Here is a 23,849-nt window from a genome sequence, read left to right as displayed (position 1 = left end):
TAGATGGTTGTGAACCACCATGTGGGTACTGGGAATTAAACTCAGGACCTGTTGAAGAACAGCCAGTGCTCTTAACCACTGAACCATCCCTCTAGCCAGTTGCGTTTTTAATGAGCTAAAATTAATTCGGTTTCAGGTATCGATTCACTTCTTCTACCAGGTGAGTTCCAGTTATCAAATTCAAGTCGTCGGGCTTGGTGGTAAGAGCCTCTGCCTGCCAAGCCATCTGCTAACCCTTTATTCTTCAATGAGCTGCAGGTCGGGTCATTTTAGGGGAGCACTAGTGCTACACACACACCAAGCAAACAGGTGACTTTCTGAAGCTTTCTTCTATAGTGTTTATGACCTAAGGGTTTTCTGACTATGCAGTCTGTCGTTTGCTTCTGCTAGAAACCCCCTTGGAGAGACAGTTCAGTGGATAAGACATTTGTGGAGCAAGCGTAGGACCAAAGTTTGGGTCCCCAACACCCACATAAAAATCTGTGTTCATGGCAGAAGAGATGGCTCAGGCATCATATGCTCATCTTTCAGAGGACCAGAGTGTGGGTCCTGGCACCTCATATCAGACAGCTCACAACTACCCTGTAAGTCCAACGCCAGGGCTTCTGAGACACATGGTTCCCTACATATCCACAGCAAACAAGAACACACACACATAAATAAAAATAATTCTTAGGAATACTGTGTTCAGTGAATAAAGTGGGAATAATCAAAAGACCTGACATTAATCTTGGGCTTCCACATGTATGTGCACACACCTGTGCCTGCACTCATGCATAAACACACGCATGCACACCACACACACATCTACATCAAGGAAGGATGGGAGGGAGGGAGGGAAGGAAAGAAGGAAGCATAGAAAGAAGAATGAAAGGAAGAAAGGAAGGATGGCAGAAGGAAGGAGGGGAGGGAGGGTGGAAGGAGGGAAAGAAGAATGGAAGGATGGAAGGGGGAAGGAGGGAGGGAGGAAGAGAGGCCAGCCAGCCCCTATGCCCCCTCTCCTCCTAGGATCTGCTGAAGCAGAGGGTGAGCAGGAGTGGAGGTGAGGGCTGTGAATGGCGCCCAGATCCCGCCTTGGTTGCCTTTCACCTCAGAGCCTAAACTCCAGCTTCCCAAGCACTAAGGGGTACAAATGAGGAACCCTGTGCTTCTCTCCCAGGGCTGGCCGGCCTGACTCAGATGGTGTTGACCTACAAGGGTTTCCTCTTCATCACCTTCTGCCTCAGGGACCTGCCTCTGCCACTGTCTGTCTTTCCTAGTCTTTCCTGAGACTTCAGTTCTAGGAAAGATGCTCCACCCAGGAGGCCTGGTGCTTTGCCAGGGGTTTCTGTAGCTGCTTGTTAATCCAGCCTTCTGAGGAAGACTAGAAGTGCTGTGTGTCAGTGACCTGGGGGTGGAGTCACCTGTTTATAGAACCACAATTCCTCCAAGATGGGCAGAGCCACAGCCAGACTCTGCATCCAGCCAGGGAGCTAGCATCTTGGCAGGAGCTGGATGTGGAGTGGAGATAGAAGAGTTGGCATGGAGACCCGGTCACCCGAGAGTCGACCTGGCCATCCTCACCAGGTAACAGTGTGCGTCAAGCCAGTGGCCAACAGTCAGGGAGAGCCTGGGGCCAGCAAATCTGCTGAGGCTGAAAGGAGGGTGGGCTGAGTCTGTGTGGCTGAGGGAAAGGCAGGTCGGGAGTATGGAGTGGGTAGGGGTAGGCAGCGGCCTTAGAAGAGGACCATGAGTCTAGTCAGCAGGGCTTCTGCTCACCCCCTTGATGAGCAGGCAGGAGCATCCTAAAGGCTGTTCCCTCAGGGATGCTCCCTCTGCCCCACACCAGAGAACAGTGACTGCTCCTCCCTGAAGAGACCGACCAGACCCATATAGCGCACTATCTACCACCATAGGCCAGAGGACTTCTTGGAAGCAGCTGGAGCCCTGTGGGTCTCAGTGTCTCAAATCCTCATGCCAATCATTTTCTGGCTCCAAGAGTTCCAGAGCTGCACCCAGGCCAAGGATCCCACAGACTGTTCACTGCTCAGCCCAGGGTTCTTGTCCTGTACTAGGGACCAAGGCCGACAGGAAACGCTCCTCTGCTGCCCCGAAGTGTCCCAGTAAGTGTCCTCAGGAGGCACTAAGTTTCCAAGGTGGCTCTCCGAGAACCACCTTTTGTTTCATTTGCAGACCCTGGTAGGTTTCTCACTGGGGTTCTGAGACCAAACCTAAGCTATGAGAGGCACTCAGCTACAGAACACCAGTCTTGGAGAGCATGCGGGCACCGCAGGCTGGACGCTTGGGCGAGGTGGAGAGGACGCTCCCCCTGGGAGGCAAGATTTGTTGTGCTAGTCTGAGTTTGAGAGAACCCATATCCGGGTCAGCCATCAACGACAATATCTTGTTGGGACAGGGTAGTGGAGGGGTGGCCAGTCCTAGCGCTATTGTTCCATCCTCTCAGGAGCTCCGCATCCCATAATGGTTCATGGAATACCCTAAGTTTCAGCTGCTTTCCCTGGGAGGGGAGAGGCCTCTTTCTCCTCTCGCCTGTTCTGGATCCAGACCCTGGATTAAGCAAATGGGAGCCTGTGTCTCTGCCCCGTATCCAGAAGCACTTTGCTCCCAACTGGGGTTTCCAGGATTGGGAGATTTTGATTGATATGACTGACTAATAGTCCTGCCCTCAAAACTTGTAAAGTGGCTTCAGCAGCTGCGCCTTGGCCTTCTTTGCTGCTGCCTGGGGACCGGAGCTTTTCCTGGTGGCAGGAGAATGATGGGCAGAGCTGGCTGGGTATCAGACTGGTTATGTGGGAGCTTCTATGTAGACGTTACAGCTCAGCCTGACTCACAGAGGGCAGGGATCTCTGGCTGTAGTATCCACCTTGCCTTCCCAAGTTTCTCCCAGGGTCCTATCACGGGGGGAGTGGGGAGGGATTCATCCTCTCAGTCTGCCAAAGACCAGAGATCATGATCGTGATATTGTGTACCCCACTTTAGAGGGCTCCCATCTCCCTTGGCCCACACCTGTCATGGGTAGGGACCAGCACTGAGCCTTTCTCAAAGCTTCCTGGCAAAATGTGGGCCCTGTGCCTCTCCACAGGTAGGGGGTCATGGAGGGTATACCATCCCTGTATGGGTGGAGAGAGAAAGGCTGAGGCCCTCGACAGGAGAACGTCTCCGGATCTAGATAATGAGGCCAGAAGCATCTGAGGCCAGTCTGTGATGGAGATGCCATTTCATATGGGAACATCTTTGGTCAGTGAAAACCATGCCTCATACCCTAGGAAAGAGTCATGCCGCTAATGTGGTGGCTCGGTAACCATATTGGTCAAAAGCAAATGAAGGGATTCTAGTATGTATCTCAAGGGCAGTGGGACTATGCAGTATTTTTATGAAGACGCAAGGTAGGTAGATTGGTATAGGGTGGTTGAGATCTGCTCTTGACATCTGACTCTTGGCTCTGGACATGATAATCTTTCTGAGTCTTAGTTCCTACATTATAAAAATGGAAGAAATTTGAGTATTGGTGGCGAGGTTGTAAGGGGTCACCGATGAGACTATGACCAGCTTAGGTAGTAGCTAGGCTGACAGAGGCACTTTATCAATAGTAATGGGAGCAATTATCTGGAAACCTCCCCCACTCCCAGGCACTGATGGTCCTGAGCAAGCTAAGCCAGGGTTTACCGCTAAGCTGCATCCCCAGAAGGTCTGTTTGTTTTTTGAAGTTCCAGGGGGAAAAGGCCAACATTTTTCTGAAGAATTCTTCTATATTTTAGCCCCACCCCATCCATGAGAACACTCTATGCAAGTAATACTGCTGTTATTTCATTCCAGATAAGAACATGGAGTTTAGTGACTGTCCCAGGGTCATACAGCAAACAGCAGGCGGGAGCAAAAGTATAAAGCCTGTCTCTCGAGTCTGCCTTCAGTCTCTGGTAAAGAGCACTTGGGATTATGGTTACAGTGCCGTGACTACTCTGTCTTAGCAAAGTTCTTAGACAAAATAACTCAACAAATTATGAGGGCTTTCTGAGGCTGAGATGGTCCCAGTGCCTACAGGGACAAATGGTCAGTGCTAATAATTTATGTAGTTGTGTGTGTGTGTGTGTGTGTGTGTATTATATGTGTGTGCACAAATGTGCATGTGTTTATGGTGGTCAGAGGTCAACACTGGATATCTTCTTTAATCACGTTCCATCTCAGGGTCTCTGATTGAGCCTGGGGCTCATCGATTTTACTAGACTGGCTGGCCAATGGACTGCTGGGCTCTACCTATTTCTACCTCCTCCATGTGCTGGGGTTAGAGACTCCATGCCTGGCTGTTATGTGGGGCCTGGGGATCCGAACTTGGGTACTCGTGTTTGACAGCAGGCACTTTACCAACTGAACCATCCCCCAGGCCCTTCTAAAGTTCATCAGCTGTGGGCTCTTAGCCTAGCCAGAGAGGCAGGTTAGCCAGGCCTGCCGCTTGTGCTGGTCCTCTTTCTCAGAGTGGGGCATCGACACTCCACATCTTTCATAGACCAGCATCAACACAGGCAGCATCTGTGTGCCAGGCAGTGAGGACCTGGGTGGGGAGGAGTTGGAGCCAGGGGCCTAAAAATTGACTAAGTTCCTGACAAGTCCTTTAGTTTAAGGACTATGGGATTGAAATATTGCTGGGATTGCTAAAATTAATTCTCTCTCTCTTTCTCTCTCTCTCTCTCTCTCTCTCTCTCTCTCTCTCTCTCTCGTGTATGTGTGTGTGTGTGTGTGTGTGTGTGTGTGTGTGTGTGTGTGTGAATAAAATGACAGAATAATTCAGTGTAGAGCCACAGAGGGGCAGATGCTGGGACAGGCCACCTCCCAAGCCATTCTGCTTTGGTTCGTCATCCTTTACAGCTTTCTATGGAGAGAAGCACACTGGGTTCCCTCAGACTCTAGTAGGAAGCACCTGTGCAAACCCAGGTCAGCTCAGTGGGTACAAGGACCTCTGACCCCGCAGGCTGTGGAGCCATGAGAGAGGCACAACAGGAAGCCATCTTAGGTTTCACAATACCTCTGTGTCCCTGCTTGCAGTGCCCACTGTTGGCCACGCAGCTCTGGCTGCTTGGGTGAGAGCAGAGGGCTGGGAGGAGACGGTCCCAAGAGCTCTTTCTTATTCAGTGTCGGTGTGGTTGGAGCCTGAGTGACAGAAGCCCCTGTCTGGGGTTTTCTTATCTTGAGGCATTTCAATGGATTCTCCTCAGGGCTACTTGGTCATGTGTCTCCAGGGTTATTACGTCTGTGCCTCCATGAGAGGGGTGCGTTGGGGGTTCTGCCATCTGTGGTCCCCTCCTAACTAGGAGCTGGTACTACACATTGCCTATGCATATAATGCCCTTCCTACACACCCGTTCTGAGGGTCCTCACTGTGTGGACTCTTGCTGCTAGAACCACACACTGCAGATAGTGTCCTCTTGGCATGCACTTTATCAAGAGGCTACAAAGCCAATGACCTTTGGAATCAGCCCAGAATCCTGCCAGGCCCATGTGCATAACCTTAGATCATGGGACCTGTCTATGTAAGCTACCTAAAAAAGCTGGGCAACCAAACCCAAATAGAAGGTGTGGGGGGGTCCTCCTGGGCAGCCACGGGGTCCCCTGGGTCCCAGGAGTGCTAGGATTTCAGCTGAGGTGAAATCAGCTACTTCCCTAGTGCCCTGCTCTGTTAGGACTCAGCCAGCTGAGCATTGCTGCCCTCTGACTGCTCTCGGCTACACTGCTTGCTTTCTCCTGGGCTCATCTGAGGTCTCAGGTGCCTCACAAGCATCTGAGTACACAGGGCCTTTCACCCATCAGTCACTAAGCTGGTGTTGATCTTCCCCGAGTTGCCTAATCCATGGCCAATGTATTACCAATGACTGAACCACAATCCCTAATGATAAAATTCCTTGCCAGGGGAAGACATAATATCATCCACCTTTTTTCTCAGGCTCCCCAAAAACCTCACTGAAGCACAATCAGAGGAGAGGTAAAGGCTTCTCTGTAGGAGGATGGGTGCTCCTCCCCCTAAGACATCAGGAAATCTTTAATCCAGCGTGGATAATGGCTTTCTCATAGCCGCACAGAGGGACGGCCCTTCCTTAGTCTCTCCTCTGCCTAGATGGACTCCAGCCTCTCCCTGAGGCCACACGTCATTAAAGCAGAGTTGCATACAGAGAATGCTTTTTGCAAAGCCAAACTCCCCAAGATGGTGGCTGCTTGGCTCAGGATAGGCATGCACAAGACACGCTTTAGAACTTGCAGGCACCATGGCCCACTGGGTTCCTTGGCTCAGCCCTCCATGAGACATGGGAAAGGCACAAAGGGATGAGAGTGGACTCTATCAACAAGGACAGACTTCTCCGGGAGGTCTAGATGTGACCATCTCCACCTGACCAGTGAGGTGTTCTCTCCTTGCTTTGTCTGCTGTGCTTGAGATTCTGTCCCTCAGAGGGATACTTGCCCAGCTGATCTGCTATTCCATGGCTGCCAAAGGCCAGAATCATAACCCCAAGGCTACTGGGCCTCTAGAAGTGTTCCTCCAAAGGCCTGGCATCCTGGCAGCATCCCCATGCTCTGGATTGATGGATGTGTGTGGTCAGGGACCTGGGCAGTGCAGCATCCCCAGGTTTGAGAGTCTGCTGAGAACTGAGGGCTTGGGGTCTCTTTGCAGGAGGAGGCCTCTGTCTTCTGCCAGCTTACTGTGAAGGTCCTGGAGGCTCGGAGTCTGCCCAGGGCTGACCTGTGTGAGTGACTATGGGTGGGGACAGGATCCCAAGGGAAAGGACCAAATGCTCTTTGGGGTGGTGCTTAGCTGCTCTCGGGGGACACTGGGGATGTCAAAGGAACATGGCCAAAATCCCTGGAAAGGCTGTGTGGAATTCACTGTCTTCTGATGCCTGGTTCCCTTGACTCTGTCAGTGAGTAAGGCGGATCCATATGTGACTCTGCGGCTGCCAACAGCATCTGGAATGAAATTCAGGACCCAAACAGTCACCAACTGCAGTCATCCTGTGTGGAATGAGACCTTCAGTTTCCTCATCCAGAGTCAGGTCAAGGTAAAGGTCCCGTGGGGGTGTGGGGGTAGCAATAGCCATTCACTTGTAGAACACTCCATCTCCCTCCCCTCCACACGGGGACCTTGGGATCAAGTAGGATTGCTTCAGTACTCCAGAACTCAGGGGAGGAGGGTGTCTGTGCTATGAGCAAGAGGATGTATAAAGGAAAGACCGAGGTCCTGCCACTCCTTGGCTGTGGCTCACTGTGCCCTGGCTGTGGGCTGTGGCACCTGCTGGCAAGCTGCTGCTTCTCCCCGAGCCCATCTCTGATCTGTGGATAGAAAGCGCTCCTTTTGAATGGGGCTGCTGTAGGGCTGAAGGGGAAATTGCATAGAAAAGTATCGCATGGTACCTGGCACTTGACTTTTGGGTGTGTTAGGGAACCAGCCAAGCAGAGCAGTTGAAAACTTTTTCCATATTTAAACTACATTTGTTTATTTATTCTGTGTATGTATGTGTGCCCGCATGTACCACAGCACACATGTAGAGGTCAGAGGACAGCTCTTGGGAGCCCGTTCACTCCTTCCACCGTGTGGGGCCTGCTGGGTGGATGTTTGCCAGGCTTGCCAGCAGGTGCCTTTAAACTCTCAACCATCTTGCCTGCCCCAGGAGACATTTTAAAACATTGCTTTTCTTTCCATCTTTTCTTTTTTCCCAGACAAAGTCTTACTATGTAGTTCTGGCTGGCCTAGACCTCTCTATGGAGACCAGGCTGGTCTCAAACTCACAGAGATCTACCTGACTCTGCTTCCAGATTGGTTGGATTTGGAATGTGCAACCACACCCAGCTTGCTTTTCTTGGAGTGTGGGTGTAGAACATTATTGTTTTTGAGATACACTCTTTTTTTTTTTTTTTTTTTTTACAAAGGTTTAGATGGCTTAGCTCTCACTATGCAGCCAGGCTTGATCTTGAACTTACAGCAATCCTCCTGTCTTTGCCTCCTGACTGCTAGATTGCAGGCATGATCCACCATGCCCAGCCTAGGAAGAAAATTTTTCAAGATACATACGTACGTACATACATACATACACACATACATACATGTTTGAGACAGACAATCACCATGTGATTTAGACCAGCCTCAGATGTGTGGTCCTCTTTTGGCGACCTCCCAAGGGCTAGTGTACAGGCCTGAAGCCCCAGTCTTCCTTGATTCTTGGTCAAACAAAACTTGTGTCTGCATGGAGGAGGGGCTCATGAAGCCCCACCCTCTGTCTGAGGAACTATTGGCAGTGGATGGCTACTGGGGAAAGAAGAGTTGATTTTCTTCGGGGATTTGGGCTCTGAGAGGCTACCATCCAGTAGATGGTCCCACACTTACACACATACAGGCGGCATTAAGTAGATTCTATGTAATAAGCCAGAGAGAGGGGGGGAGGGGGAGGAGGGAGAAGGCATGAAGGAGGGAGGGGTTGCGGAGGGTAAAGCTGAATTGGAAGGGAGGAGTGGGGGTAAGGGTAGATTAGATCCAAATACCTTATATTCTTGTATGACTATTAAATAAAAATTTATAATTAAAAACAATGAGGGGAGGGCTGGAGAGATGCCTCGGGGGTTAAGAGTGCTCTTCCAGAAGACCAGGGTTCAATCCCCAGCACCTACGTGGCAGCTCACACCTGTCTGTAGCTCCTGTTCCAGTGGATCCAACGCCCTCACACAGACATACTCAATAAATTGTTCTAAAAACACAGGAGGGGAAACTAGCAACTTTACTGGATTTCCTTACACTTGTTTTACATGCGCATGTGGGCTAATGCTGCAATGAAAAGATGCTATGTTATGTTCCTGGTCCTTAGAATATTCTAGAACTGACTGTCTATGATGAAGACTTAATTACGAAAGATGACATCTGCTTCAAGATTTCTTATGATGTCTCAGAAATCCTTCCTGGACAACTGCTCCAGAAAACCTTCAGGCTGAATCCTCAGGTGGGTAAGAAGGCTCCAGGCTAAGGAAATTGCTCAATGTTTCCCAGCTGCCAGGCTATAGTCACTCATGGGACAAGAGCTTGTTTCCATTTAACAGGAAAGGGATTGGTCTAGCTGCTATTGCAGACAGCATTATCCCAAGCCAGAGCCTTAGTCACCTTAAGGATAGCCCTTGAAACACTGCTCAGTGCAACCACGAGGGGGCAGTGTGGACTCATCACTCTTGCTCAAGGGATTCCAGGCCTGCCCCACCAAGGTCTGGTTCTGTTTCCTGCTGCAGGCTTGGGGAGGGGAGGGTAGAATTATGGGGCCCAGGAGCCTCCTCACCTTTAGCAGAGCTCCTTGTCTTTTGCCTTCAGTCCCAGCAGGGTTTGGGGAACCAGAAGGGAGGAAGATATGTAATCTGCAGTCCTAGCTTCCAGTACTTTAATAATTAGCTTATCTTCCCCTAGACCTCTAATTCCTCAAATAGTCTGAATAGCACACCTTCCTCAGAGACTGCTAGAGACGGCGGGATAATGCTCTTAAGAGATTGGTGTCGACTGTACAATGCTTGTGACTTGCCTACCCTCATTGATTACAGGGACCAGAAGAGTTAGACGTGGAGTTCCTGATGGAGAGAACGTGAGTGAGGATGAAGAGCCGGGGAGGGGCCGGGGACACAAGCTCTACTCCGAGAACTGGCCCCCTCCTGACCGGAGTCCTTGTTGGTCTGTTAACCGCCTTCCTTCATCTCTCCATCTGCCTGGGAGGCCTGGGGCTCCTCTTGGGAGCCAGGGGGAGGATGGGTGGCATTTCCCCTGGTATGTGCACTCATTTCACCTTGCCAGACACAGCAGCGTCTCTCTTAATCCTACATCACCCAAGGAGAGGCCCTGTGGGTAGGAATATGAGTGGTGGTGGTGGTGGTGGTGGTGGTGGTGGTGGTGGTGTCAATACAGAACACTTCTGATTTTGTGAGTTCAGAATGGATGTTTTGATTTTCTCAGGTGGGACCCTCCAGAAAACCTCATCACCAACAATGTTCTTGTGGTAACGACCTTCCTGTGACTCAAGGAAGATTCGGGGGTTGGGGAGGAAATTGGAGTCTGGATTCTGGGGTGTAGAGGAGAAGGGACAAGACAGGGGTAGGATTTTGTGCTAAAACTACCCTAGACTCCCAACCAGTGGTCACCTGAAGCTGTGGGGCTTAGAGGGCTCCAGAGCTGAGGTCTCATGACCATGCTGAGCCGGTCCTGGCTTCCAACTGGAGGACTGGTGAGAAAACTCAGGTGTTTTGTGCGCATGTTTAGTCATGTGTAATGAGCACAGTGAAGTCCTACATGACAGGCCCAGTGTCATTTATTAATATTGAGGTCACTGAGTTTTGGAAGGAGTTTCTAGTAGAATTTGCAAGCACCTCCTTGAGATCTTATGAAACCGCAGTGGGCAGTAATGGCCACAAGGTGGCGAGCGTTGCATGGAAAGATGCCTATTGGATGTGGAGGGGCGGTGGAGGGGGGGGGTTCCTTAACCTGTGTCAGGTGAATAAAACCTGGAGCTGACCCCTGGATTACAGCCCTCAGGGGCACTCACTCTCAGGGCTTGCAACATGCCAGTCGGATGATTAGTTTACCTTTAAAAGGAATTCATAGGGTAGCCTGGCACCTGACTGTAATCCCAGCGCCTGAGAGGCAGAGACAAGAGGCTGCCCTGGTCTACACAGAGAGTTTCAGTTCCGCCAGGGCTACTACATATTGAGACCTCATGTCAAAGATAAAACAGTGGATTATCACCTCTGGAGTTGTGCCCTCTCTGAGTTGTGGGGACGAGCGCTGGGTGGTTAGATCCAGTTGTTCTGTTGGAAGGGCTGGCTGAAGCAGCCTCAGCCACAGAGTTCACACGGACAGTGCTGAAAGCAAGTCAGTGGAGCTGAGGATAATGGAGAGATGTCAGGTCACTATGGAGCTGAATGCTCCTGTCACCTCCTGCCTGTGGGCCTGAGGTCCCCACATGCTTGAGAGAGAGACCTGAGCCTGAGAGCCAGGGGCTTTTAGAGCTTCCAGAAGTTGAGTAACGCTAAGAGCAGGGATTGGGGGGGGGAGGGGGGAGGGATGGGGGGCAGACTGTCTTGGATGCTCCACATAAGACAACAACAGGCCATTAATATCATACTTATTCTTCAAATAAAAATCATTGTCTTCCAAAAAAAAAAAAAAAAAGACAACAACAGGCTTAGCGGTTTGCAACAGGTCAGAGACATGTGAAAGGGTTTCTGTCTAGTCCCATCCTGAACCCCACTTCTTGTGTGTGTGGTGGTTGGAGGCTCAGTGGGCCTCAGGGTTGAGGTAGAGGGGACCTCGTCTTACCATCTTACCATGGTGAAATTCTTTGTCCATGATGTCGCCTGCCCCAGGCCCGAGAACTGTCACACCTGGATGTCTCCTTGGACAGAGCGGGGAACACCACCGTGGCAGCAGGTGAGAACTGGACAAGAGTGCCATCGGAGCGGCAGAACCCTGTCTGCCCCACGGGGCTATGACATGCAAGCAGGCTGGAAAGGCTCTCGTTAGAATCCCGCTTACTGTGGTCCAGCCTCCGCCTCCTCCTCTTACGAACAGGCTCTAGGGCTAGTAGCCCAGGTCCGAGATGGCGTTGAAGGCTCCTTTGCTCCTTCCTTCTCATCCGGTCCGTCTCCTCCCTAGGTCAGGACAAACTAGAGCTGCAGCTTATGCTGAGGGGGTCGTATGAGGACACTCAGACGTTTTTCCCGGACACGGCTTTTACCTTCAGCTTCCACTACATGAGGAGCCATGACACGGAGCTGAGTGGGTGCCTGAGGGTGAGTCTCTGCTCCCCCCTCGCCCACCACCCTCAGCTAGCTCCACGCCCTTTTCCTACGGAGGCCAGGCCTCTCGCACCCGTGGAACCTCAGCAGGGGCTGAGGGCGATTACAGTGTCAGTCTTTCGGTTCTGTGCCGGCGCCTCCATCAGAAGACTTAGTGTTGCTAAGATAAAACCTGTCGGTGCCCGCGCAGGCAGCCTGGCCGCCTCCACCTCTGTTGGTGCCCAGCCTGGCCTCCTCCCCTCTACCCTTTCATTTCTGTTTCTTGAAGCTCCCTCCATGCTTTCCTCCTTTTGCTTCTCAAACATGTCAAGTACTTTCCAGGTCTTCTGGCTGCCTCCAATACCTCCTCATCCTCTTCGGCCTCCTGCTCTCCTCCTCCCCATCTTAACTCAAACAACACCTCTTCAGAGATGGCCTCCATGATGCCCCTCATCTCAGATAGACCCCCATACTTCCCATGTTTCCAGCATTCTGCCCCATCACACTATGATGTGCCGACACCACATTACTGGCATCAGTTCATTACCCATTTCTTTTCTTTGAAAACTATTTTTAGACGGGGTCTCACGTAGCATGACTGCTTTGGAACTGGCTCTGTAGATCAGGCTGGCCTCAAACCCAGACATCCATCTGTCTCTGCCTCCCAAGTGCTGGGGCTAGAGGTATGTGCCACCACTCCCAGCCATGACCCATTTCTTGAGGAACTGACACATGTGATTTAGTGAGATTTGCAGTGTCTTGCAAAGGCAAGCAGCCTCGGCCATCACTATCTGTAATTGTTATAATTAGTTTATTGTTATCAGGGACAGGCTGTCCTGCTTGCAGTCTAGACACTCAGAATTTGTTGAATGAATGAATGAAGGAAGGAAGGAAGGAAGGAAGGAATGAAGGAATGAATAAATGAATGAATAAATGGATGAATACATGGCTGGACGTTTCCCTTCAGAGCCCCAGAAACAGTGGCTGGAACGCAGATACCTCAGTGACACCTTTCAGTGTACCTCTGAAGTCACTGGCTGCAGGGAAGGAGGTGACTGTAGACATTCCTGCTATGGAGGTAAGTGGCCTCACATGAAGGGGAAGTGCAGACAGGAAAGGAATGGAGGTGTTCACACACCCCAGGGGTACCCACGGCTCCCTCCCTCAGGGTCTAGGATATTTCAGAGTCTCTTGCTTTAATTTCAGGCTCCAGAAGGGAAGCTGCAGCTTAAGACAGGCTGTTGGTAAGAGGCAACGGATCTGTGGGAACAAAGGAAAGGAGCATGGGGTCCGGGGAGGAGTGGGGGTGCTATGCATAGGGTGTTTCAGGGGTACAACGGGGTGTTTTCAGAAGCTCTACGGTCACCCCTTGGGTGAGCCATGCAGTTTTCTCCTAACTCCCAGACCCTGCACCATTCCAGCCCCAAGGAGCTGTCTGTGCGGCTGAGCTATGGGCTCTGTCCCGAGGAGCAGGCCTTCCTAGGCAGGAGGAAGAGGGTGGTTGCTGCAGCCCTGAAACAGGCTCTGCAACTGGATGAAGACTTGAAAGAAGATGAGGTTTGGGGGTACAGCAGGGATGTGGATATAGACATTCTGGGCTGGGCTGTGCTCTCTCAGCCTTCAAAGAATGCAGTTGGACTGTTGGGGTGGTGGGCTTCCTGCTCTCTTTGGCGGTTCTGTTCTGGGCTGAGGGTTGACCCTCAGTCAGCCATGACTGCAAGGTCCCTCGCCTGGAGTCAGGGAGCAGGCTTGAGGGGGCAGAGGGCAGCTCATCCCCATCTTGTCTGCATCTCTATGTGGTGCAGGTCCCTGTGGTTGGTATCAACGCTGAGGGAGGAGGTATGCGGGCTATGATCTCACTCTATGGACACCTACTGGCACTTCAGAAGCTGGGCCTCCTGGACTGTGTGACCTACTTCAGTGGCATCTCAGGCTCTACATGGTATGGGTCATAGGGACTGGAACAGCAGAGACGATTAGAGCCCAAAGCAGGAGCAGAGCACATGAGAGGGCCCTTTGTATGGAGGTCCCATGTGGAGAGAGCAATATGATATTAAGGGAGCCACGCAGCTCTCTCAACAGGAAGAAACAACCATAACCAAGAGTCCTACCAGGAGCATGGTGAGGTCAGAGAAGTTTTCCTAGGTACTACGGAGCTGGAAGAGCGAAGGCCCAGAAAGGGCTGGATTTGCTGTTGGCAACCCCATTTACAGGCTTTGTTGACCTGGAGCAATTTCCATGAGTCTCAGTTTATCTCCAAAATGTATGTGATAAGAGACATGCTCATAGGTTGGCGGGAGGCAGTGGCCTACGGGTGACACACATCAGGCCCTCCAGCTGGCCCCACAGTTGCTGCTTAGGGCTCACACCACCTTCTGAGGGAAGTTTTCCTTCTTGCTTATATAGCACAGGTGAAGAAAATGAGGTCAAAAGATTCATACTCAGCTGGGCATGGCGGCCATGCCTGTAATCCTAGTATGTTAAAGCCTGAGGTAGGGGGATTGCCATGAGTTCCAAGTGAGATCTTGTCTAAACAATAAAGGAGAGAGGGGGAGAGAGGGAGAGAGAAAAAGAGAGAGAGAGAGAGGGAGAATGTTCTTTATACAAAGATAGCAATGTCCACTTTCCGGCCCCACCCCCGAGCATGCACATGGACTATTTCACATTACAGATTCACTCGTCTGAATCTCATTGACACATGACTCCTACTAAAGTAGGAGTGGAAGTTTAAGTGATAGCGATTGACAAGTACAGCCTCAAATAACTTCAGGACAGGCCCGTAAAGGTAGGAGTGGAGCCTGGTGCTGTCCAGTATAAAAGCCATCAGCCACACGTGGCTGCACGTTTTTCAGGTTTGGAGTTCAAGGGCACCGAGGGGGACCCTGTTCTTTTGGGGTGAGATGCAGTAGACAGGTTCTTAATGCCGTAGACAGGCAGAGGGCAGCACAGGGGCAGCTCTGAGGAGAAGGGGTCGATGGGGCAGAGTGGATGCTCCCTCAGAGGAGAGAAGATAGGAAGGTTCCCTTTATAGGCCCACAGTTGGCTGTTGTTACTGAATTCAACAACCTAAGTTATTAAAGCATTTTTTTTACTGTTTTTCTGCTGATTTCCTAATGTAGCTACCAAGAAATTCTAAATTATATTTGGGTTGGAAGTACCTGATTACTGCAGCACCTGCAGGCATGTAAGAGATATAGGTTGAGCCTCAGCCCAGTGAGCAAAGCCTAAACCACAACACACCTAGATAAGGCCTATTTCATACCCGTCCTGGTATGAAATACGCATGCCCAGACCCAGATGCAGACCAGGACTAGAAGGAAGTCCCAGGATCCGTCTCCAGATGAACTATCTTGGCATCGAGGACCTCAACATCCCTCCGTTAGGGATTAGACACAGGGTGGGACTGGGTTTCAGTTTTCATCCCCTTGTTCCCCTAGGACAATGGCCCACCTGTACCGGGACCCAGAGTGGTCACAGAGGGACCTCGAGGGACCCATCAGTCATGCCAGGGAGCATGTGGCTAAAAGCCTGCTGAAGAAATTCCTCCCCGATCACTTGGCAAGCTACCGCCAGACACTGAGGCTTCGGGAGGAGCAGGGCTACACCATCACCGTAGCAGACCTGTGGGGCCTGGTGCTGGAGACCAAGCTGCACGGGCAGGTATGCTGCCGTCTCAGCAGCAGGCAAGGCTGTGTCTTCAAGCGCATCTATTGAGGATGGAAGGGGCTCCGAGAGACTGCATTGGGTCTCAGCACCTGGGAAATTGGGGGAGAGGGATTCAAGGCCAGCAGAGACTGCACAGCCAATGTAGGGAGGCCTGGTGCACAGGAGACGCTGTCACAAACACACACAGAACATGAGGGTCAGTGTCTGTCCAGTGCCAGGATGCTTTCAGAAATCCACCTGCCTCTGCCTCCCAAGTGCTGGGATTAAAGGCTTGCGCTACCACTGCCTGGTGGATGCTTTCTTTCTAAGTCCTTCAATTCTAAATGCATGTGCTTTATTCTCCATGGCTGCAGCACACTCCACTGTGCATATGTTGTATTTCCTGTACCCATTCATCTGATGGTGGAAGCCTTGGCTGATTCCATAACTTGGCAATAACACTGTAGCAGTAAATATGGTGTTGCAGTGGTGTGATGACTTAGAGGCCTTTGGGCAGATCTCCAGAAGTGGTTGAGGCAAAGTAGTACTGATTTTAGGTAGGGTTTTTGTTTTTTTTTAACCTCAATACTTACTTCCATAGTGACTGCTCTAATTTACATTCCCGGAAGCAGTGTGTTGTTTCTTTTCCCTCAAATCCTTACCAGCATCTATTGGATGTTTATTGCTTGATAATAAGCACTCAGAGAGCCTTGGGTAAGATGGCGTCTTGGTGTAGCTCTGACTTGCATCTCCTGTATGCCTAAGGATGCTGAATCACATGTGGGACGTCTGTGCTTCACTGGGAATTTGATTAGAGTCTGGGGTTTGGAGTATTTAGGCTTTTGAGCTCTTCGTGTATTCCATATGTTAATCCCCTGACAGGTGAGTCGCTAACAGAGACATTTCGCCCTGTTCCGTAGACTGTCTTCACTCTGATGACTGTTCCTTTGCTACGCAGAAGCTAATTTATTAGGCTCTGATTCTTGCTATTGTTTCCTGGGATACTGGAGTGTTTTCCTGTACCAATTTCAAAGTTAAGGTTTTTGGTCCATTTTGAATTCAGAGTGAGACATAGGGAACTGGTTTCATTGCTCTACATGTGACTATAGAATGCTTCTACATGTGACTATAGAATGCTTCTACATGTGACTATAGAATGCTTCTACATGTGACTATAGAATGCTTCTACATGCGACTATAGAATGCTTCTACATGTGACTATAGAATGCTTCTACATGCAAATATAGAATGCTTCTACATGTGAATATAGAATGCTTCTACATGTGAATATAGACTATTTCTACATGTGAATATAGAATTCTATTACATGTGGATTTAGAATTCTTCTACATGTGACTATAGAATCCTTCTACATGTGAACAGAATACTTTTACATGTGAATATAGGATGCTTCTACATGTGACTATACACTGCTCCTACATGTGAATATAGAATGCTTCTATATGTGAATATAGAATCCTTCTACATGTGGAATAGAATGCTTCTACATGTAGATATAGAATGCTTCTACATGTGAATATAGAATCCTTCTACATGTGACTGTAGAATCCTTCTACATGTGAATGTAGAATGCTTCTACATGTGAATGTAGAATGCTTCTACATGTGAATGTCGAATGCTTCTACATGTGAATGTAGAATGTTTCTACTTGTGAATGTCGAATGCTTCTACATGTGAATGTAGAATGCTTCTACATGTGAATGCAGTTTCCCCAGCACTGTTGTTGATGAGGCCATCTTTTCTCCAATGTATTTTTGTCAAAAGTCAGAAGACTGCAGCTGAGTGTGTAGTATTTCTGGGTCTTCTATTCCTCATGTCTGCTTCTGTGCCTGTGTCATGCTGCCTCTGTTTTGTTGCTATGGCTCTACAGCATAATTTGAGATCAGGTATTATAATGTCTCCAGTGTGGCTCTTTTGATCACAGTTGCCCTGGCTAGTTGAGATTTTTCTGTGTGCTTCCATGTGAATTTTGGGATCCACCCTTGAGTTCTTTGAAGAATGTCATTGGAATTTAAAGGGGGATTGTACTGAATCTGCTGTAGATCGCTTTCAGCAAAATAGTCATTCTATTTTTTTCTATTTTTATTTTATTGAAAATAAATGTCATTCTGATTTTCCCTCCCTTGGCTTCTAGATCCTGCCCTTCCATCCAGATCCATACCCTTTTTTTCTCTTTCATTACAAAACATACAGGCAACTAAAGAATGATCATACAAGAAGATAAAATGAAAGCAGACAAATCTGGATAGAACAAACAGAAGGAAAAGAACCAAAGAAAAACCACATGAAAAACCCACAGAGACCCCCACATGTGCACAGACACAGGAATTCCATAAAAACACAAACCCAGAGCTATAACACATACATGAATAGTCTGAAAGGTTAAAAAGATGCCCTGACAAAGCTTTATGAATCTCTAAGGATGCCATTGAGTTAGGGTTTTTTTGTTAGCCATCGGCTGCTGGGTGTGGGGCTTGCCCTTAAGAATGGATCGTATCTCCATCCACTGAGACCCTGTTGGAGAAAACTATTTTGTGTACAAGAGGCTGTCTTTGGATCTTTGGAGAGAGCTTGTCCACATCTCCTCTCGGCACTGGGGCCGCCCGGTGGAGATCTATGCAGCCCCTATGCATGCCTCCAGTATCTGTGAGTGCTTATGTGCATTGGTCCTGTTGTGTTTAGAAGGCTTAGTTTTGGCCGGGCAGTGGTGGTGCACACCTTTAATCCCAGCACTCAGGAGGCAGAGGCAGGCGGATTTCTGTGTTTGGAGGCCAGCCTGGTCTACAGAGTGAGTTCCAGGACAGCCAGGACTACACAGAGAAACCTTGTCTCAGGAGGGGGGTGGGGGAAGAAGGCTTAGTTTAATAATATTAATTCTGCTGACCAATGAGCATCTACTTCAATTCTTCTTTCAACTTATTCTGGCAGTTCTTGGCCTTCTGCTCCTCATTACAGAATCAGTTAGTCATGTTTCAGTATTAACATCAGGATTCTAATGGAAACGGCATTGAATTTGTCAGACCAATGTAATTACTTGAAATGTTTTTATTGTATTTCTGTGTCCTGTGTAGCCCTTAGATCTACTGTTTAAATTCACATTCAGTTTAGAATGTCTTGTCCTTTTACTAACTGACTTTTCTGTCTGGGGGCAACAGCTAATTAACCTAGAGGGAGAAGTTTATGACAGTATGTTTTATGAGGTGTTAAAATAACAGCTTGATCCCAGTTATAAACAAAACTATTATTTAATTAGCACTTGATCCTCTAATAATGGCATCAGCATGAGTTTATGTATATGATTTATAGTAATTTTTTTGAGACAGAGTCTCATTTGACCCAGGCTGGCATCCAACTGGCTATGTAGCTGGGGCTGGCCTTGAACTCTTAATCCTCCTGCTGCTATCCCTCAAGTACTTGGATTACAGACATGTGCTATCATGCCTGTTTTATGCAGTGTGAAGGCTCAAAACCAGAGTCTTGCAAATTTTTGGTGAACCGTTTTATCAATTAAGTTACATTTTCAGTCCTCAACATTTTTTCCTTAATATTTTATTGGGTGGAGCAAGGATGCCAGGAAAGCTTTTGGAAGAAGCTGAGGCCTGAACTGCATTAAAGTGAACCTGAAAAGGGCAGTGTACCCGTTGGCAGAATGTGGGCAAAAAAAATGCTGTATGCTTCCTGGAAATGTGTGTGTGTGTGTGTGTGTCTCTGTGTCTCTGTGTGTGTGTCTCTGTGTCTCTGTGTGTGTGTCTATGTATGTGTGTATGTGTCTGTGCATGTGTCTGTTCATGTGTCTATGTGTGTCTGTGCGTGTGTCTGTGTGTGTATGTGTGTGTCTGTGCATGTGTCTGTGTGTGTATGTGTGTGTCTGTGCATGTGTCTGTGTGTGCATGTGTGTGTTTCTGTGTGATATCTGTGAAGAGGATATGGGAGGAGATATGGTAGACTACATATGGAGCTGCTCAGAGCTGGCTACACACCCACTCATAGCCTCCCATAACTCAGCAGAGCTGCAGCCTCCTCACTGCACGCTTATGTTCCTACCCTACTCTGCCCTGGACCTGTTAGAGTTACTGTTTCCAAGACACTCATGTCCTCATGCTTCCAACCCTAGGTGACAGATCAGAAGCTGTCAGGACAGAAAGCTGCACTGGAGCGCGGTCAGAACCCTTTGCCTCTCTACCTGAGCCTCAATGTCAAAGAGAACCATCTGGACACCCTCCACTTCAAGGGTAAAGTCCTGCCCATCCCATCCTCTAACAAACTCCAACTCCTCCATACCCTAGAGAATCCAGTATCACAGAGCCCGAGAGCACCTATCCTTGGGTGTGGGGTTGTCTGTGCCTGTGGACAGGGGTAAGTGGATGGTCATCCAGGAGTCTGCTTTCCTCATATCTGCAGGCTTGGTAGCAGATAAAGGGGAAGCCAAAGGCCTGCCAGGCAGGGGCAGTGCCTCTGGCCCACAACAGACCTGTGAGTCCCTGCCTCTCTTTTCCATCCCATTAGAATGGGTGGAGTTCTCCCCCTATGAAGTGGGGTTCCTGAAATATGGAGGCTTTGTCCCTTCTGAGCTCTTTGGCTCTGAGTTCCTCATGGGACGGCTGATGAAGAGGCTTCCCGAGTCCCAGATTTGCTTTCTGGAAGGTAAGCCCTGTCTTCCTGGGCAGGACTCCTGTAGCTCAGACCCGGGCAGAGTCCCAGGGTGAGAGAGAGGTGGGCAGTGGAGAAGAGCCATTGCAGAAACCGCTCTTTCCCTGCGCCCATTTTCCGTTGGTACCGATGAATGGGGATCATTTGGTGCCTGTGTGGGAAAGACAGGGTCCAGGGACCTAAGGGCTGGCTCCTCTTGGGAATTTGGCCTTCAGGTATCTGGAGCAACCTTTTCTCTGTGAACTTGATGGATATCTGGTATGACTTCACCTCTGGGAAAGATGCAAACGATTTCCCTATGGATGTCCAGAACTCAGGTAGAAGAGGGGTGTTGAAGTGGGGAGCCTGGGCGGAGGCCATTCCCCTTTGGAGGCTGGTGGAAGAGGGCAGGAGCAGGCATTTTTGGGCTCCTCATACAAGCAATGTCTGTTACTTTTGATGCAGAGGAGGAGTTCTCAGCCTCAGCAGGAACCTCTTCCAGTGTGGAGGCCCCATGGCTGCAGCCTGGAACAGCTCTGGCTCAGGCATTTAAGGGCTTCCTGACTGGCAGGCCATTCCACCAGCGTACTGCCAACTTCCTCCACGGCCTCCAGCTGCACCGGGACTACTGTAACCACAGAGACTTCTCCACCTGGGCAGGTAAGGACCATGGCCACGTGTCCCCACAAGGCCGGGTTCCTGCTTGGGGTGGAGCTGTGGCTGACAGCTGGCAGTGGCTTGTGAGGAGATCATATGTATGTACCTTGTGAGGAGATCATATGTATGTACCTTGTGAGGAGATCATATGTATGTACTTCTGGGCTGTGGTCTGGAGATCCCATTGTGGGCTTAGGAGGAAGGGCTGAATTCAGAGAGTGACATCAGACATAAGGAGACGTGGAGGGGAACGGGATCAGGGGAGTGTTGGGGTTACCTATGGAAAGGTGGCTGCTTCTAACCAGCATTGCCTTTTCTATCAGATTGCAACCTAGATGACACCCCGAATCAGCTGACGCCACAGGCCCCTCAGCTCTGCCTAATTGATGCTGGCTGCTTCATGAACAGCAGCTGTCCCTCCCTGTTCCGCCCAGGTCGCCAAGTGGACCTCATAATCTCCTTCAACTACAACCAATCCTTGCCCTTTAAGGTGCCTAGCCACTGTGTGGGAACCCCTTTGCCTGGCCAGGCTCACCTCCATGGATGAGCAACAGGCCCTCTGCCTCACCCTTCCCATGACGAAGGGAGGAGCTGCAACACACAGGTTACTTCAGGGTCTTCCACTGGGAAGGCCAGTGATGGTGGCTGAGCTCTGAGATCCCAAGACAGCTGAATGGGAACCTCTGGGATACAACAGCTGGACAGAGCTGTCAAGAGATCCCAAGCACCTCCACAGCCAACGCCCAACTTTCCCTAGGAAGCCTGGGTGGCGGTGGTGCCAGCATGCATGTCCAGGTCCCCTGCTGAAGCTCTTCAGGGCTAAGATTCAACCACAGCAGGGGGTGAGGGGAGGCTGCTGGGTCTTCATTCCCACCTATAACTTCTAACTACTGGGAGGCCTCAGTTTGGGCCAGCGCAGGGCCAGGCTGTTGTCTCGACGCTGAGGGAGCAAGTGGGAATTGGAACAGACCTACAGTGAGTCTGAGATGACACAGCTCCCTCTGGGCCACTCTCTGCTCTCCTAGGGGCTGCAGCAATCTGAGAAATACTGCAGAGCTCGGGGCTTGCCCTTCCCCCGTGTGGAGCCCAGTCCTGAGGACCACCGCCAGCCCCGGGAATGTTACCTTTTCTCAGACCCCACCTGCCCAGAAGCACCCGTTCTCCTGCACTTCCCATTGGTCAATGACTCCTTCAGAGACTACTCAGCCCCTGGTGAGGCTACCATTCCCTTCCTGTTCCCTGGTGGGCGGAGCAGCTCCAGGAAAGGTTTTGGGTTGGTCTCTGGGCTCCCTGGCCACGCCTCCCTGGCCTGGGTCGCAGAGGTTCACCTTTGCTAAGCCCTCCTGTCTTTGTACTTGTCACTGTCCTGGAACTGTGTAGTGACCCCTCTGTTTTATGCCCTCTGTGGCCTGGAACCCCTTCTCAGGGACTGGGCCTTTCCTCAACTGACCTCCGAATCCCAGCCCTCCTCACATCCCTTCCCATCCCCTTTTCCACCAGCTTGGAAGAATTCTGTCTACTTTGGGCGGGGGAATCTAATGCCTGCCTTTGTGAGTTTCCCCCACTTTTCTAGTTGATGTCATAATTCTGACTCTTCCAGACTTACCCTGTTTTTGGTTGTTTTGATATAAAGTCTATCTGGAGCTCCAGTCACCATGGTACTCTGTGGCCTCAACTTCATAGCAATCCTCCTGCCTCAGTTTCCTGAATGCTGGGATTACTTTCATGTACTATCACACATGGAGCCCAAATGGGCCCTAGTTTTTCTTCTTTTCTTTTCCTTTCTTTTTCTTTTTGAAATATGGGTGTTTTGTCTGCATGTATGTCTGTGCATCACTTGCATGCCCTGGGGACCAAAGAGGCCAAAAAGGAGCATCAGACCCCTCACAACTGAAGTTAAAGATGGTTGTGAGCTACCATGTGGATGCTGGGATGAAACCCAGGTCTTCAAGAAGACCACTGCTCAGTCATCTTTCCGGGTCCCATTTTCTCCTTCTTTCTTTCCTTCCTTTCTCTTCCTTCCTTCCTTCCTTCCTTCCTTCCTTCCTTCCTTCCTTCCTCCCTCCCCCCCTCTCTCCCCCCTTTCTTTCTTGTACTGAGTATTAAATCTAACTTCTTCCACATACTAGCAAGAGCTCAGTAGCTACATCCCCAGCCCGTGTTTTAAGTGCCCAGGCTGTCTGTGATCTCAGTCTGTAGACCAAACCTTGGACTTACAATCCTGAGTAGCCAGATGTCAGGCCTTAGAATTCTAAAGAAAATCCCCTCTTTGTTCCCACCAGGGACTTTAAGAATCCATTTGTTAATCTCAGTGGTCCTCATTCTCAGTTTCTAACTCTCTAAGAAGCCATGGAGCAGTCACATGAGCTGTCTGAACTATGGGGTGTGTTGTAGGGGTGACCCAACTCCTCTTACCTCAAAACGGTTTCTTATTACCCACATTTGTATTTCTGGCTGCCGGGCAGAGCAAGGACCCCTCCCATGGGGCTCAGCTTCCTCAGGGCCTGGCTGAGCGACAGTCTTGCTCACCGATGAAAGCCTCTAGGCCCTGCTCCTGACCCTCCTCTTGCCCTTGGCAGGTGTCCGACGCAGCCCTGATGAGCTCAAGGCCGGTCAGGTGGATCTCACAGGGGTTGCCTCCCCCTACTTCATGTTCAACATGACCTACAAGAATGAAGATTTCGACCGGTTGCTTCAGCTCTCTGACTACAATGTTCAGAACAACCAGGGCACTATCCTGCAGGCCCTGAAGACAGTTCTGAAACGGAGGGCTTCAGAGACCAGGACATTGGGAGTAAAGACGTGAGGCTTCTCAGGGGCTCTCAGGACCTCTGAAGACCACACTACGACCCTCCAACTTTCAAGGGCTTAACTCAGCCTGCAGCTAGGCACAGACAACGTGCCTATGGCTGGAGCTCCCAGCTCTCCAAGTCCTGGGCTTCCACGGAAACCGCCTCGCTGCCTTGCTGCCTCGCTGCCCAGAGGGCTGTACCCCACCCTCCATTCTCCACTGTGTTTCCAGCTGGTCTGAGAGGAGTTGAAAAGCTCCTGTGACACTGAACCACAGCAGGCTATTCATTGCTAGTGGAAATCTTGCTTGTTTTTGTAGTTTGAGCTTG

At 50.1% G+C, this 23,849-nt stretch overlaps 1 protein-coding gene across 1 annotated transcript; it reads left to right on the top strand.

The window, feature by feature from the left end:
- Window positions 1–1,494: 1,494 nt before the first annotated feature.
- Window positions 1,495–23,536, top strand: Pla2g4d (phospholipase A2 group IVD). The gene is made up of 20 exons (XM_052181464.1): window positions 1,495–1,566; window positions 6,659–6,731; window positions 6,907–7,043; window positions 8,841–8,972; window positions 9,556–9,596; window positions 9,962–10,004; window positions 11,368–11,431; window positions 11,657–11,793; window positions 12,746–12,856; window positions 12,985–13,022; window positions 13,200–13,335; window positions 13,584–13,720; window positions 15,216–15,438; window positions 19,559–19,676; window positions 19,951–20,088; window positions 20,310–20,411; window positions 20,539–20,733; window positions 21,054–21,220; window positions 21,756–21,942; window positions 23,310–23,536. Exons 1-20 carry the CDS (start codon window positions 1,495–1,497, stop codon window positions 23,534–23,536), a joined length of 2,478 nt encoding a protein of 825 aa, XP_052037424.1.
- Window positions 23,537–23,849: the final 313 nt, after the last annotated feature.

Source organism: Apodemus sylvaticus, chromosome 5 (genome assembly GCF_947179515.1).
Source record: "Apodemus sylvaticus chromosome 5, mApoSyl1.1, whole genome shotgun sequence".
NCBI lineage: Eukaryota > Metazoa > Chordata > Mammalia > Rodentia > Muridae > Apodemus > Apodemus sylvaticus.
This window is presented reverse-complemented; position numbering and strand designations above follow the sequence as displayed.